Source organism: Mirounga leonina, unplaced genomic scaffold (genome assembly GCF_011800145.1).
Source record: "Mirounga leonina isolate KUSES-001 unplaced genomic scaffold, KU_Mleo_1.0 Mir_115, whole genome shotgun sequence".
Lineage (NCBI taxonomy): Eukaryota > Metazoa > Chordata > Mammalia > Carnivora > Phocidae > Mirounga > Mirounga leonina.
In genome coordinates this window covers 24,852,255-24,865,784 of record NW_023270268.1, presented here as the reverse complement: position 1 = coordinate 24,865,784, position 13,530 = coordinate 24,852,255, and the positions used below count along the sequence as shown (strand labels likewise).

The 13,530-nt window shown below is 38.5% G+C and overlaps 1 protein-coding gene across 8 annotated transcripts in view; it reads right to left on the bottom strand.

Moving 5' to 3' along the window:
* Positions 1-13,530, bottom strand: part of TBC1D5 (TBC1 domain family member 5) — a 587,710-nt gene that overhangs the window by 136,291 nt on the left and 437,889 nt on the right. For all 8 annotated transcript variants that reach the window (XM_034994045.1, XM_034994022.1, XM_034994072.1 and 5 more), the window contains one exon: positions 9,910-10,052. In XM_034994045.1, the coding sequence (XP_034849936.1) occupies positions 9,910-10,052 (143 nt within the window). The remainder of the gene's footprint in view (positions 1-9,909; positions 10,053-13,530) is intronic.

The window sequence follows — 13,530 nt, the reverse complement described above, 5'->3', positions numbered from 1 at the left end:
TAATTCAAAAAGCTCTACCTGACAAGTCTCACAGGAGAAAACTGTCCAGCCCACACCAGACATGGTGCACAGCCAGTGAACTCCAGTCTCTGAAAGGAGCTGCAGTTAAGGTCTCAGTCAACTTAGCTGGCATGACCTTTCACATATTTATATTCCTAGTCATGGTGCCTTCATTCCTAAATTTCTTTCTCTGAGCTCTCAGGTGTAGGTCCTTTTCAGGTGCCTCTGCCAGGACCTCCTTATTAGGGTAGGAAAAAGAACTCCTGAAGACACTTTTCCTCATTTGACTTAGTACCCATTTCTTTTCCACTCCTAACCTTTCCACCTCAATCCCCCACGCATGCCCCCTAAACTACTGCCACCTCAGGGTCCTTAAACTATCAGAGTCTTTTGTTCAGGGCTCCTGTAACAGTGAGATGACCTCACATCTATGCTATCTACCTGACCCTCAACCACTGTGCCTTCCATGGGTGAAACGGAACAGAGGGAGCTGACAATTTCTCCACTTTTTGACTCTTGCTCATATGACAATAGTAAGTGATTAAAGGCTTAACTCTTCCATTTTTGACTTGTTGCTTTAGTTGGCTACTCTAACACCTAACAGCTCAGCTCTTTCTCCTGCCCAGCTCAGCTGAGCTCCTGAAATTTACCATATTATCCAACAATCATGCTCCTTGGTATTTATGCAAATGAAATGAAAATTTACGTCCACACAAAAACTTGCACACTGATATTTGCAGTGGCTTTATTCATAGTTGCCAAAAGTTGGAAGAAACTAAGATGTCCTTTAGTAGGTGAGTAGATAAACTGTGGTATATCCAGACAATGGAATATTATTCAGAGCTAAAAAGAAATGTGCTATCAAGCTATGGGAAGACATGGAGGACACTTAAATGTATATTACTAAGTGAAAGAAGCTAATCTAAAAAGGCTACCTACTGTATGATTCCAACTATATTGTATTCTGGAAAAGGTAAAACTATGAAGACAATAAAAAGATCAGTGGTTGTCATGGGTTACGGGGATGAACAGGCAGAGTACAGAAGATTGTTACAGCAGGGAAACTATGCAGATAATACTATAATGAGGGATAGATGTCACTATACATTTGTCCAAATCCATAGAAGCTACAAATTTATTGTAAACTAGGGACTTTAAGTGATACTGATGTGTCATCGTAGGCTCAATTATAACAAATGTACTACTGTAGTGAGGGATGTTGATAGTGGGGTAGGCTGTGTGTATGTGGGGGTGGGGTATCTGGGAATTCTGTACTTTCAACTGGATTTTGCTGCAAACCTAAAACTTCTTTAAAAAGTAAGGTCTGTTTTCTATTTATTTATTTATTTATTTATTTATTTATTTATTTATAAAGATTTTATTTATTTATTTGAGAGAGAGAGAATGAGAGAGAGCACATGAGAGGGGGGAGGGTCAGAGGGAGAAGCAGACTCCCCGCTGAGCAGGGAGCCCGATGCGGAACTCGATCCCGGGACTCCAGGATCATGAGCTGAGCCGAAGGCAGTCGCTTAACCAACTGAGCCACCCAGGCGCCCAGGGTCTGTTTTCCAAAAAAAAAAAATCTAACCGTAAAAAAAAATGTGCTGCTGTGATGTATCAGCCTATGTTAGTGAAATTTTAAAAGATTTTTAAACAAAATATAAAGTGATATAAATGGTATTTGTAATTCAAAGGGTTATATTGATATCCATATCTGAGATGGTCATAAAATGACTGGCAAAATTTAATGTCTGAGGAGGAAGAAAGCTGGCAGTCAGGAAGTGTTTAAACACTCCTTTAAAAATAGGACCACCTTGGGCGCCTGGGTGGCTCAGTCGGTTAAGCGTCTGCCTTCGGCTCAGGTCATGATCCCAGGGTCTTGGGATCGAGCCCCGCATTGGGCTCCCCGCTTGGCGGGAAGCCTCCTTCTCCCTCTCCCGCTCCCCCTGCTTGTGTTCCCTCTCTCGCTGTCTCTCTCTGTCAAATAAATAAATAAAATCTTTTAAAAAAAATAAGACCACCAATTTGTGTTTCGATAAAAACTCTATGACACACTACTATGTGTTTTAAGAGAGCCTTTGTTTCTTAGTCCCTGAGGTTGGGGAAAGCTTTTCCCCAGGAAAGACAAATAAATTCAATTTGTAGTTGAAATAAACTGCATTTTGACATCAGTATAATGTTGAACATGCTCTTAATGAGAAAATAGAGAAACAGAAATTCTGGGGTAGGACAGATGGAAACACTGGCAGAGAGACAGGTAGTGGCTGAGAAGTTAAGCAGAGATCTAAAGCAAAATGAAAAGGAACAATGTTTGTAAACTACGAAGAAGACACAACTGCCACACCGGGCCAGGCCAAGAGATGGCTAAAGACACCCCTAGAGAAAACCCAGGAAAATGACAGAGCTGTGACATGTTCATGCTGGCTGAAAACACAAGGCAGGAAGTGGGTAGAAGGGCCAAGAAGAAAAGTTTTCCATTTACCAAGTGTTCAGAGAGAAAGTACATTAAAAGAGACCATAAACGTTTAAGAGATACTTCCTTTTTTTTAATTTTTTTATTATGTTCAGTTAGCCAACATACAGTAAGTACATCATTAGTTTTTGATGTAGTGTTCAACAATTCATTAGTTGTGTATAACACCCAGTGCTCATTACCACACGTGCCCTCCTTAACACGCCCCCCCCACCCCGCCCCGAAACTCTCAGTTTGGTTCCTGGAGTCCAGAGTCTCTCATGATTTGTTTCCCTCATCGGGGAAGGAAGGGAAAACTGAAGGGGAAGAAATCAGTAAGAGATACTTTCTAGTTAGGAAAATCTACTGTTAAATGAAGTTGACTATAGTGTTTTAGTTATTAATACAATGTACAAGACAAAAAGTATGGTATATTGCAAATCAGGGGAAATGTTTTTCTTTGGTACTCGTCAAAAAAAAAATTTAAATCGATAGAAAAACAGATGTGAAAAATTTCATGCTAAAAGGTAGACAATGGTTTCTTCAAAAAAGCCACGTCAAAAAGTGTATTTAAAAAAATCTGAGTTCTTACTCTAAGAGCTTCTTGGCACCTGTCTTCTCAGCAGTTACTGTACACATATCCATGCCACCTCCCCAGCACAGGTCTCTGGGGTACCCTTCCATCTGAGATCACCCCAGATATTGAGCACATGAAGAACTTCAGATGCCTTGAGGGTTAGGGACGAATTTTAACACATGTGGTTCTGGTCCTGAAGAGCTTACAACCTATTTTCGAAGGTGGGACTAACATACAATAAGGAACAGCATAAGACAGAGTATAATTAAATGCTACACTGCACTGTATTGATTAAAATCATCTAGGAACACAAAAGTGAGAAATCAGTGTGGGCTAGAATAATTGGGGAAGGTTTGGGAAAAAGCTGCCTTGCCCCAGGCCTAAAAATAGCAGCACAGTTTAGGTAAGGAGAGCGAGGGAAGAAGAGAACCATATGAGTGACTTTAGTACAGTACAGAATAAGGCAGTAAAAACAACAGTGTGATGAGAGTATGGCTATTAATAAACTATTGTAGGAGTAATGGTTCATGATTAGATTTCCTTATCTCCTAACCTTTATTAGTGTATATAAGCTTCACCCATACAATCCAGCAAAGAATCCAAAAAACACTTCTTATAACACATAAGAAAATAAACATGTTATGGTTTGATTAAAATGTTTGGGAATAATTCTATTTCAAAATGGGACTATGTAATTTTAGTAAAGCAAAAGTTTCATTCAAAGAATAGGCATTTGACCATCATTTCAATGGTTAAATTTTAAAATGTGTACAGATAATGTTCATATTATTTTTCCCAATGTGAAATTTTACTTTTTACTTAATAAAATCAAGGTAGGGCTTGAGGAACAGAAAAGACAATGTGAGAACCACCCGCCTGTCACTAGCCCTATGGCCTTGATCTGGCTTCCTAACTTTCAAACATGGAGGCTGGGCTCAATCTCTGAGGCCTCATAAAGAAGATGTTTATAAGAAATCTGTTAAGTGGTTGAATACTATACTTGCCTGACTAATTGGATTACTTTTGAAGTGAATGAAAGCTTTGTTCAAGGTATATAAAGAAAATTATAAGAGTACTTTTGTTAAAAATTAAGTATGAGATGCCAACAGTAGTGAAAGGGGCAGAACAAGTATAAAGGAGGGGCACTAGGATCCAGCTCCACAGACCGACTGTGATTGTTTTAAATTACTTAACTGCCAAGGGCACTGTGATAGTTTGCTAGAACTGCTGGAACAAAGTGACTAAAAACTGGAGTTTAAAACCAGAGAATTTATTGTTGAACTCTTCTGGAGGATAGAAGTCGGAAATCAAGGTGTTGACAGGGCCATGCTCCCTCTCAGACCTGCAGGGAAGGACCCTTCCTTGTCTCTTCTAGCTACTAGTGTTGACAGGGCTCGTTCCTTCATAGGCTCTGAGGGAGAATCTGTTCTATGCTTTCTCCTAGCTTGTGGTGACAGCTAAAAATCCTTGGTGTTCCTTGGCTTGTAGATGCATCATTCCAATCTGTACCTCTGTCTTCATATGGCATTATTCTTCCTCTGTGTCTTCACATCAGCTTCCCTCTGTGCACGTCTGTGTCCAAATTTGCCTCTTTATATAAGGACACTAGTCATATTGCATTAGGGGCCCGCTCTATTCCAATATGATTCATCTTGACTAATTATATCTCCAACAACCTATTTCCAAAAAAGTCCATAGTCTGAGGTGCTAGGGGTTAGGATTTCAGCATATCTTCAGACCTCATTATCAGTGCCTGTAAAATCAGGATTTTAGACTAGATGCAGTTAGCCATTTTTCAGGTTATATATCCCTTTGAGAAGAGGATATAAATTATATACCCTTGGCCCAGGGAAATGCACATGTCCACAATATTTAGCACAGTATCAGGATGATCACAGGCCCTTTGAAGCCCTATATTGAACCCCTAGGAGGATGCTATCACTGGAGACAGGCTCTTTTAGTTTCCCCAAGTGCACCATTCTTTAAGCTATAAATATCTCACCTATGGCTCCAAAAGAATACATGTAATGCCCAGAGCCTCATACAATGGTATTCAGTTAGGATTTTTTGAATAAATGGGCTTGAAACTACTAGGTATAACTAAACATCACCACTCTGGATGCCCCAGGCAGGGCATCATGATTCAGAATCCACTGAGATGGAATAAAAAGTTCCATTTGGAACAATGAGGCTGGCAAATTGTCCACCTTTCTCTGGTCTTTGACCATGGCCTAAAACGTAAGCTCATTTACTAGTCCTGTCCTCCCATGCATCCTACCCAGTCTATTCTGCGTCCTCCTCCTGCTACCCTCCTCCCTCTCCATCTTTCTGTCTGGGCCCAGGCTTCCTGGAGTTACTGTTGCCCCTGCAACCTCCAGCAGTGAGGTAGGGGTTGCCATCTTGCTACCATGATTCTTGGCCAAGTGTCCATAAATGACCAAACAAAAATCCCAGCTCCCTTATGATCTCTTGATCTCCTCGATGACTTACTTTCCCCTTAACTAACTTCGACTGTCCTGGTCGTACCCAGAACTGCTCCATGTCCTCTTGTCCTCTGATGCTTTTCAATCTCATACCCTACCTCAAATCCCCTTACACTCTGACTTCCCCATAGTCTTTTCCTGGCCATGCTTCCCTCCCCACACATCCCAAACCACCCTCTTAAAATGTACTCAACACCCTCCGTCCTTCTGCTTCCCTTCAGTTCTGCCTAATGATTTGGATGTGGGCCTCGCTTGGAGCCTAGATCATGTTCTGCCTCCTTTGTATCTTGCCTGGACTGCTGAGCATGGCTCGAAAAATCATAACCTTAAGGCCTGGTGCTGTTGCCCACTGTTTGTAAGATAGGATCTTCAATAGCTAGACCAGCTTGTCCTAGTCCATGGTCAACCATCTCTCCCACACTTTCTACATATTCCCCTCAAACTCCTAAAACCCTAGCATGCCTCACTCACAGCAGACAACCTCGCTTCCTTCTGTATCAGACATAGAATTCCTCCACTTCCCATCTTCTCCACCTATAAACTAGACTACTTCTGAAACCTGCCTAGTACCTTTTTCCCGGATCAGCACCAGCTTTTATTCCTGCTCCCCAGCCAGTCTTCCACAGGACTCCTGACCTCATTCCATTGCCTCTAAGCCCTTGTTTCTTTAATTATTTCACTCAAAAAATATTTGTCAAGATTATTATGTACTGGGCCCTGTTCTGGATGCTGGGATATGGTAGGGATTCCAAGACAGACAAAATCCAGTCTCTTGCTGGGGGGTAGGGGACTGGGTGTAAACAACAATAAACAAGTAAAAATGTCAAGTAAACAGGGTAATTTATCTTTTCATAGATCTCATCAATGGAGCAGGGGAAAAACTAGTATTGATCCTTGAGGGACCAATTTAAGACTGACTGAGAACCCTCAGTCGGTTCTCCCCTGCCTCCAGTGAACCCTGGTCTCATTCAAAAGACAGCCATCTAACCTTCCTTGCCCCTGCACTGATCCCTTGTTACATCTTTCTTCTCCTCTGCTCTGCTTTCTTTAAAGATTACTCTACATGTGCTATCTCCACATTCTTTCCTTTTTATTTAATTGACTTTTTAGTTGAAACTGTAATACAAACAGAAGAAAATGGGAACAACAACAAAACTGTAGGGAAAGCTATTATACTTAACCATCCAGTCACTCCTCAACCTATCATAATCCAGTCTCTGCTTTACCACTCCACTGAACCATTCTGGCAAAGGTATCTGATGAGTGTCTCTCCACAGGGCCAAGTCTGAATGGACGTTTCCCGCCTTGCCTTTTTATACCTCAGTATTCCCAACCCTCATGACCTCCCTTGGCTCAGACAACAGTTTTGTGAGGTTACAACACAAGCCCTTCCTTCTCTGGTGTCTTACACATTGAAGTTAAATGCAGAGTTCCACCTTAGCCCATCTTCTCTTTCTATAAGCACCCACCTTAGGTAGGCTGATCATGTAATTCTTATCATCCTAATGGGATGCCTTTGAGGGTGAAAGAGCGCAGGATTAATAATTACTACTCTTGACTAGCAGGTGTAAACCAAGACTGTTCCAAACAAATCAGGATATATGGTTACCCTATTCTTAGGAGGTCACATCCACTATTACGGTTTTAACTAACACATACCTATTAACCATTTGCAAAACTGAATCTGTAGCCTTGATTCTGACATTGAGCTTTATTTTCCAAATCTTCAGGTTATGATTTCCCACAGATCTCAAATTCAGTAGGGCCAAAACATAATCATTTCCATTCCTAAAACCTGCTAATCCTTGTATTTCCTATCCAAGTTACACATATTACCCAGTCACTCAACTCTCCAAGCTGGGGATTGTTTTAGACCTCCCTCACCCATCATATTTAGTCACCAAGACATACTGACTTTAGTTTTGAAGATTTCTTTAATCTGCAATTTTCCCCCTGGACTACTATCATAACCTGTTATCTGATTTCCTTGCTCTACTCTTGCCTCCTTTAAGTCTGTTTGCCACAGTGCCACCAGAGTGATCTAACACTGACTGTACTTTTGCTTTGAATCCTTCAGGAGCTTCCTATTATTTATAGGATAAAGACTTTCATCATGATCCTATCCCTGTTCACTTTCTTTGGTCTCATAACCTATCAGTCTCCCTTTGCAATCTAATACCAATGCCTTGTAGAAACACACACACACACACACACATACACACAGTCCCCCATTAAAACTGTTTCTTACTTCCAAGCCTCTGTTCATGCTGTTCTTTCTGCCTGGACTGCAGATCCCCTTATTTAATTTGCCGACATCTATACCATTTTCTCTAGTCACTTACAGCTGGCCCAGAGGGGAGTTCAGTGCCTCTCCTTTATTTTTTTTAAAGATTTATTTATTTATTTGACAGAGAGAGAGAGAGAGAGAGCACAAGCAAGGGGAGCAGCAGAAGGAGAGGGAGAAGCAGACGTCCCTGTCGAGCAGGGAGCCCAACGTGGGGCTCGATCCCAGGACCCTGAGATCTTGACCTGAGCTGAAGGCAGACGCTTAACTGACTGAGCCACCCAGGCGCCCCTCAGTGCCTCTCCTTTAAACTTTCATATTAACTATCCATATCACCTTTCATATTATTTCAACCACAGCACTGGATATGTTAGTTTAAAATTAATTATGTCAGTCTTTCCTACTAGTTGAAAAACTTCTTGAGCATAGGGGCAATGGCCCTTAAATATTTAATAGTCATCCTATTTTTAGATCTCATCCACTGTTCTGGATTCAGCCAAGCAAATTAAAATAAACTGGTCTAAATATTGAAATGAATACACAACTTCATTATCCCTGCATTTTTCCACATGTGCCCATATGTTTTATAACATCAATAGATGGACTGAAAATGTGGAAGGGCTTTAGCTGCCAACAATTTGCCTGTTTTATGAAATTAATTTTAAAAAGTAGATCTTAGCATAGGAGACAGGACTAAATTTTTAAAAAAAATATATAGTTGGGATACACCAAAGTTAAGAAAAGAGCAAATACCTAATTGTTTAAGACTACAGAAAATCAAAATACATTTCAACAATTGTTTGAATTGGAAAATTCTGTGAAAAGATTATCCTAAACCATTTTTTTTTAATAAAAGAGGCTATTCATTCCTTTTGTTTTTTATTATTTATATTAAAAAATTCATACTACTTTGAGATTAGTATCCTAATATTCTAAAATCTAGTATCCATCAAATCTACCCAAACATCTTTCTCTACTTTCCAGATGTTAGCTCTTATGATTTCCATGTTCTTATATGATTAGCTCTGACTTAGAAAGAAGGAACTTTTCACTTAGTCTGTCAAAACCCAAACTATTTGACCTTCAAGGCACAGAAAAAACCCACAATTTTTGGATAAAATGTGGTGCTCCTATCACTTATTCATTCAAGTAATTTTGGGGGAATTAAAACAGTATAATCTAAGATTTTAAAGAATATTATTAGTGTCACCAGAGGCGTAACAAGAGCATCTGGCGCCACTGGTACTCAGTGAACAAGTAAAGAGAACCACACAGCAGTGTAACAGTCAAGATTATGAATGACTCCAAACCGTTTATGTTCTTCTGACAAAGTCCCACTCCTAAGAGTTCTTTTTTCTTTTTTAATTTCCTATTTAATCATCACTTTGAGCAATCTTCCTAATTATATTTTGGCTTACAAATCTTGTTTTGTGAACAGTGATTATTTTTCTGAGAAGGAAAACAATTTGAGGTATTTCAAAATTTAAAACATACTCTGATATTTTCTTCAAGCCGAAGATGATCAGACTACCCCACACAGACAGGCACTGGCTTTCCAGCTATGGCAAGCATCCTAAGGTAGATCTCATGAGACAGGAATATGTCTACCATTTGGCAATCTACTGAGAAATACATTTGGCCAAAATATAACTGAGAAGAAGTTAAAATATCTTTAAATGTAATATTTATTTTTTATTGGCAAGTTGTTGATACTACAAAAATAGCTCCAATCTCCTGATAAATATCTTTGAATGCTCCCTACCTGTCAGAAGGTGGAGCTCTAAACATATCTGAAATACAGGCTTTTTAGTTGTGCATTTCACAAATGTGTGCAATGAAGAGATTAAAGCAGGATTGTAAAGTCTTTAGAAAAATGGCTCTGGAGAATATTCCAATTCTCTCAGGATAAAATCACCCACATCTCCCCAATATGTACATAGTTAACTAACAAAAAAGATATTTAGCATGCTCCTTTGAAACTTCAATATATTACCTACTATGAAAATGTAGGCACAGTAATTCAGAGTAAGAGAATAAGTATATTTAAAAGATAAAACACATTAAAAAAATCAAGACCACCTACTTGGATGTAGGCAAGGTCATTGATACTTACAAGCATCTCGGATATAGAGCAACATGGCTATGAAGATATAATCAACTAAACTCAGGCTGAGGCCATCTGCAAACAAGGCATCCCAGACCACCAGAAGATCCTGCAGGGGGAACTCTCGTCCAAACAGGAGCCGGACCCACCGTCTGGAAAGAAACAAAACCAAAATTCAGAAATGAGTACTTCTGAAAGTAATATAAAAAGGAATCATTTTCTCCTATACTTGTGAAAAAAACTGTAATTTTTAACTGATCACACTGAGTAAATATTACATATCAAATATATAATACGGTAAAATCCAAGTTTTAAGCTTTCAAATGAATTTTGTAATTTTATAACTGGGCCACAATCATTAAAGTTTATTCCTATATGTCTAAAACACTAGCATGATATTTGAAAAGGGTAGAAATCTTTCATATTTAACACAAATCCCAAATCTCAAAAGGCAAAGAAAAAAATGAATGCACAGTGGTCTGATAGTTGCCTCACAGGTAAGGTTAGGAATTAAAAGATAAAATATTCCAAAATTTTATGATCACTACTGATTTCGTCGTTGTTGTTGTTAACTGGACTTTTGCAAATAACTGTACAACAAATTAACTATAACCGAGAAGAAAAGTGCATTCTCACATTTTACTCTTATTTTAAAATTCAAATGTGGGAAAAAACCAGTATGTATATATATATATATATATATGTAGTCAAGTGTGGACAGTTATTTCAAATGAAACAAATAGTAATACTTTATTTTTAACTCTAGAATAGATATACTTTATTAGTGAGGTTATCTTTTGAGGGCTGTTTTTAAGAACAGAGTCACTTCTATGGCCAGGAAAATTGGGTATCTATGCTATAAGCATATATAGGCAGCTTATAAGAATACTAAACAAGGTCTGTATATAATTATATGTCATAAACAGCTATACTTCAAATTTTCAACAAACATTAAGCTACTCATAATTCTTATAAGAAAATTAAAATAATTCACTTTGATATCCATTTTTAATCCATTTATTTCTAATTCTATATAACACGGCTACAATTTCCTTACACAAACCTTTCTACAGGAATGTCAGCTAGAATTCTATGTGGTTCTGGCACATAACAAAGAATCAAAAATTCCAAAATTTCTAGTATACCAAGTAGTACAGAAGAGAGGGAATTCTTTAAAAATTAGTTAAAAGAGATTATCTCTTTGCAAAATTAGAAACCAAATATAACCATCTGTGGGGTTAAAGTGAGCACTTACTCCTCTTCAGAGTGTATCATATTTACGGAGAAATCAAAGCTGTGACAATATAGTGTAGAATCACACAAATGTATCACAGTTAGTAGGAACCATATACGATATAATCAAATACGAAAGTTCTTTCATTCATATTATCAAATTAATCAACAGATTAATTAAATTGTATTTTTAATTACATCTTAAATTATGACACTCAATTTCTCAGGAAAAAGAAATTTAATGCCTAAGTAACATTTATATTTTTAAAAATGTTAAGAGTATCATTTACAATTTTTATTTATCTTTCAATTCTTACTCTGCTGCTAATATGAGGGTGACTAAAACAAAATGTTTTTTTGGTCTTATATTGCCTGCAGTTGTGTGGCTTAGGGAAAAATATTCTTTCTCTACACACTTTTAATTCTTTCAAATTACAAATGCCAATATTTACTATTTAAAGAAGTACAGAAATAGCTCTAAATTACATAGGATGTTCTTCTTAATGACAAAGAATTAACTGGTCTTGCAAGGAGTATCAGGGGAACCAGAGAATGGGCAAATCAAAAAGTACCTGGATTAAACCATTTAGGCATCTGTTTAAAGGATCTTTAAACTGATAATTATATCTGCATTATTAAATGACTAAAACAGGATGTGGTCATTTATAGTTATTCAACTGATACAAAAGGGAAGAGAAATTCATCAGTGAAAAAAAATGATGAGGATCTAAAGTGTAACATGCTGACTGTAGTTGGTAACACTATATTGTATAATTGAAATTTGCCAAGAGAACTAAAATATTCTCACCATAAATGAATGAATGAATGAATAAAATGTGTGAGGTGATGGATGTGCTAATTAACAAGATGGGAGGAATCCTTTCACAATGTACACATATATCAAATCATTACAACATACACTTTAAATATCTTACAATTTTATTTGTCAATTATACTTCAATAAAGCTGAAAAATAAAATAATTAAGAATTATCTTGGTTCGGGCGCCTGGGTGGCTCAGTCGGTTGAGTGTCTGCCTTGGGCTCAGGTCATGATGGGGGGGGGGGTGGTCCTGGGATCGAGCCCTGCATGAGGCTCCCTGCTCAGCAGGAAGCCTGCTTCTCCCTCTGCCTCTGCCCCTCCCCCAGATTGTTCTCTCTCTCTCTCCCCCCCCTCCTTCCCTCCCTCAAATAAATAAATAAAAAAAGAATTATCTTGGTTTAATAGGCAAATTTTAGCAGTTTCAAAATAGAAAGTTCTGATATTTAACTGATCCTTCCTGGTTCAAATCTGGATGTCAATACAAAATTCAAGAATTACACCTATATAATGGTAGCTACACACTTGAGGTGAGCACAGCATAATGTATAAACTTGTCGAATCACCATGAGACTAACGTAGCATTGTGTGTCAACTATACTCAACTCAAAGAATTAAAAAAAAAAAAAAAAAAAGAATCACACCTATAAAATTGCACTGTGCCTTGAACTCACTCCTTTCATTCATGGAGGTTATTTTAATACTTATTTGAATAAGCCCATTCACATAATTAAGGCTGGTGTTTCCTGAAAGACATTACTTTTGCTCAGCCTTTTTTTTTTTTTTTAAAGATTTTATTTATTTATTTGACAGAGAGAGACAGCGAGAGAGGGAACACAAGCAGGGGGAGTGGGAGAGGGAGAAGCAGGCTTCCCTCCAAGCAGGAGCCCGATGCGGGGCTGGATCCCAGGACCCTGGGATCATGACCTGAGCCGAAGGCAGATGCTTAACAACTGAGACACCCAGGCGCCCCTTTGCTTAGCCTTCTTATGTGTGTGTGGGGGGCGGGGGCGGGGGGGAATTTTCTGTGTGTTTTTCCTGCTACCTCCCATTGAAAGCAAAATGACTTTTGAGAAAAGCTGACATCTATCATGCTAAAATAGACATCATTTAGCAAAGAAAAAAAAATTGATGAAGGTTAATATTCACCACAGAGAATACAATACCATCTTTTTGCCCCTTAAAGCCCAAAGTCCTCTGATTTTCTTATGGACAATCACAGCTTTGGTTTCATCACAGATGGTGCTTCAAGAGGGAAGAAAAGAAAAGAAAAGAGAAAAGAAAAGAAAGAAGAGAGGGAGGGAAGTAGGGAGAGAAGGAGGGAGGGAGGGTGGGAGGGAGGGAGGGAGGGAGGGAAGGAGGGAGGGAGGGAGGGAGGGAGGAAGGAAGGAAGGAAGGAAGGAAGGAAGGAAGGAAGGAAGGAAGGAAGGAAAGAAAGAAGAAAGAAAGAAAGAAAGAAAGAAAGAAAGAAAGAAAGAAAGAAAGAAAGAAGGAAGGAAGGAAGGAAGGAAGGAAGGAAGGAAGGAAGGAAGGAAAGAAAGAAAGAAAGAAAGAAAGAAAGAAAGAAAGAAAGAAAGAA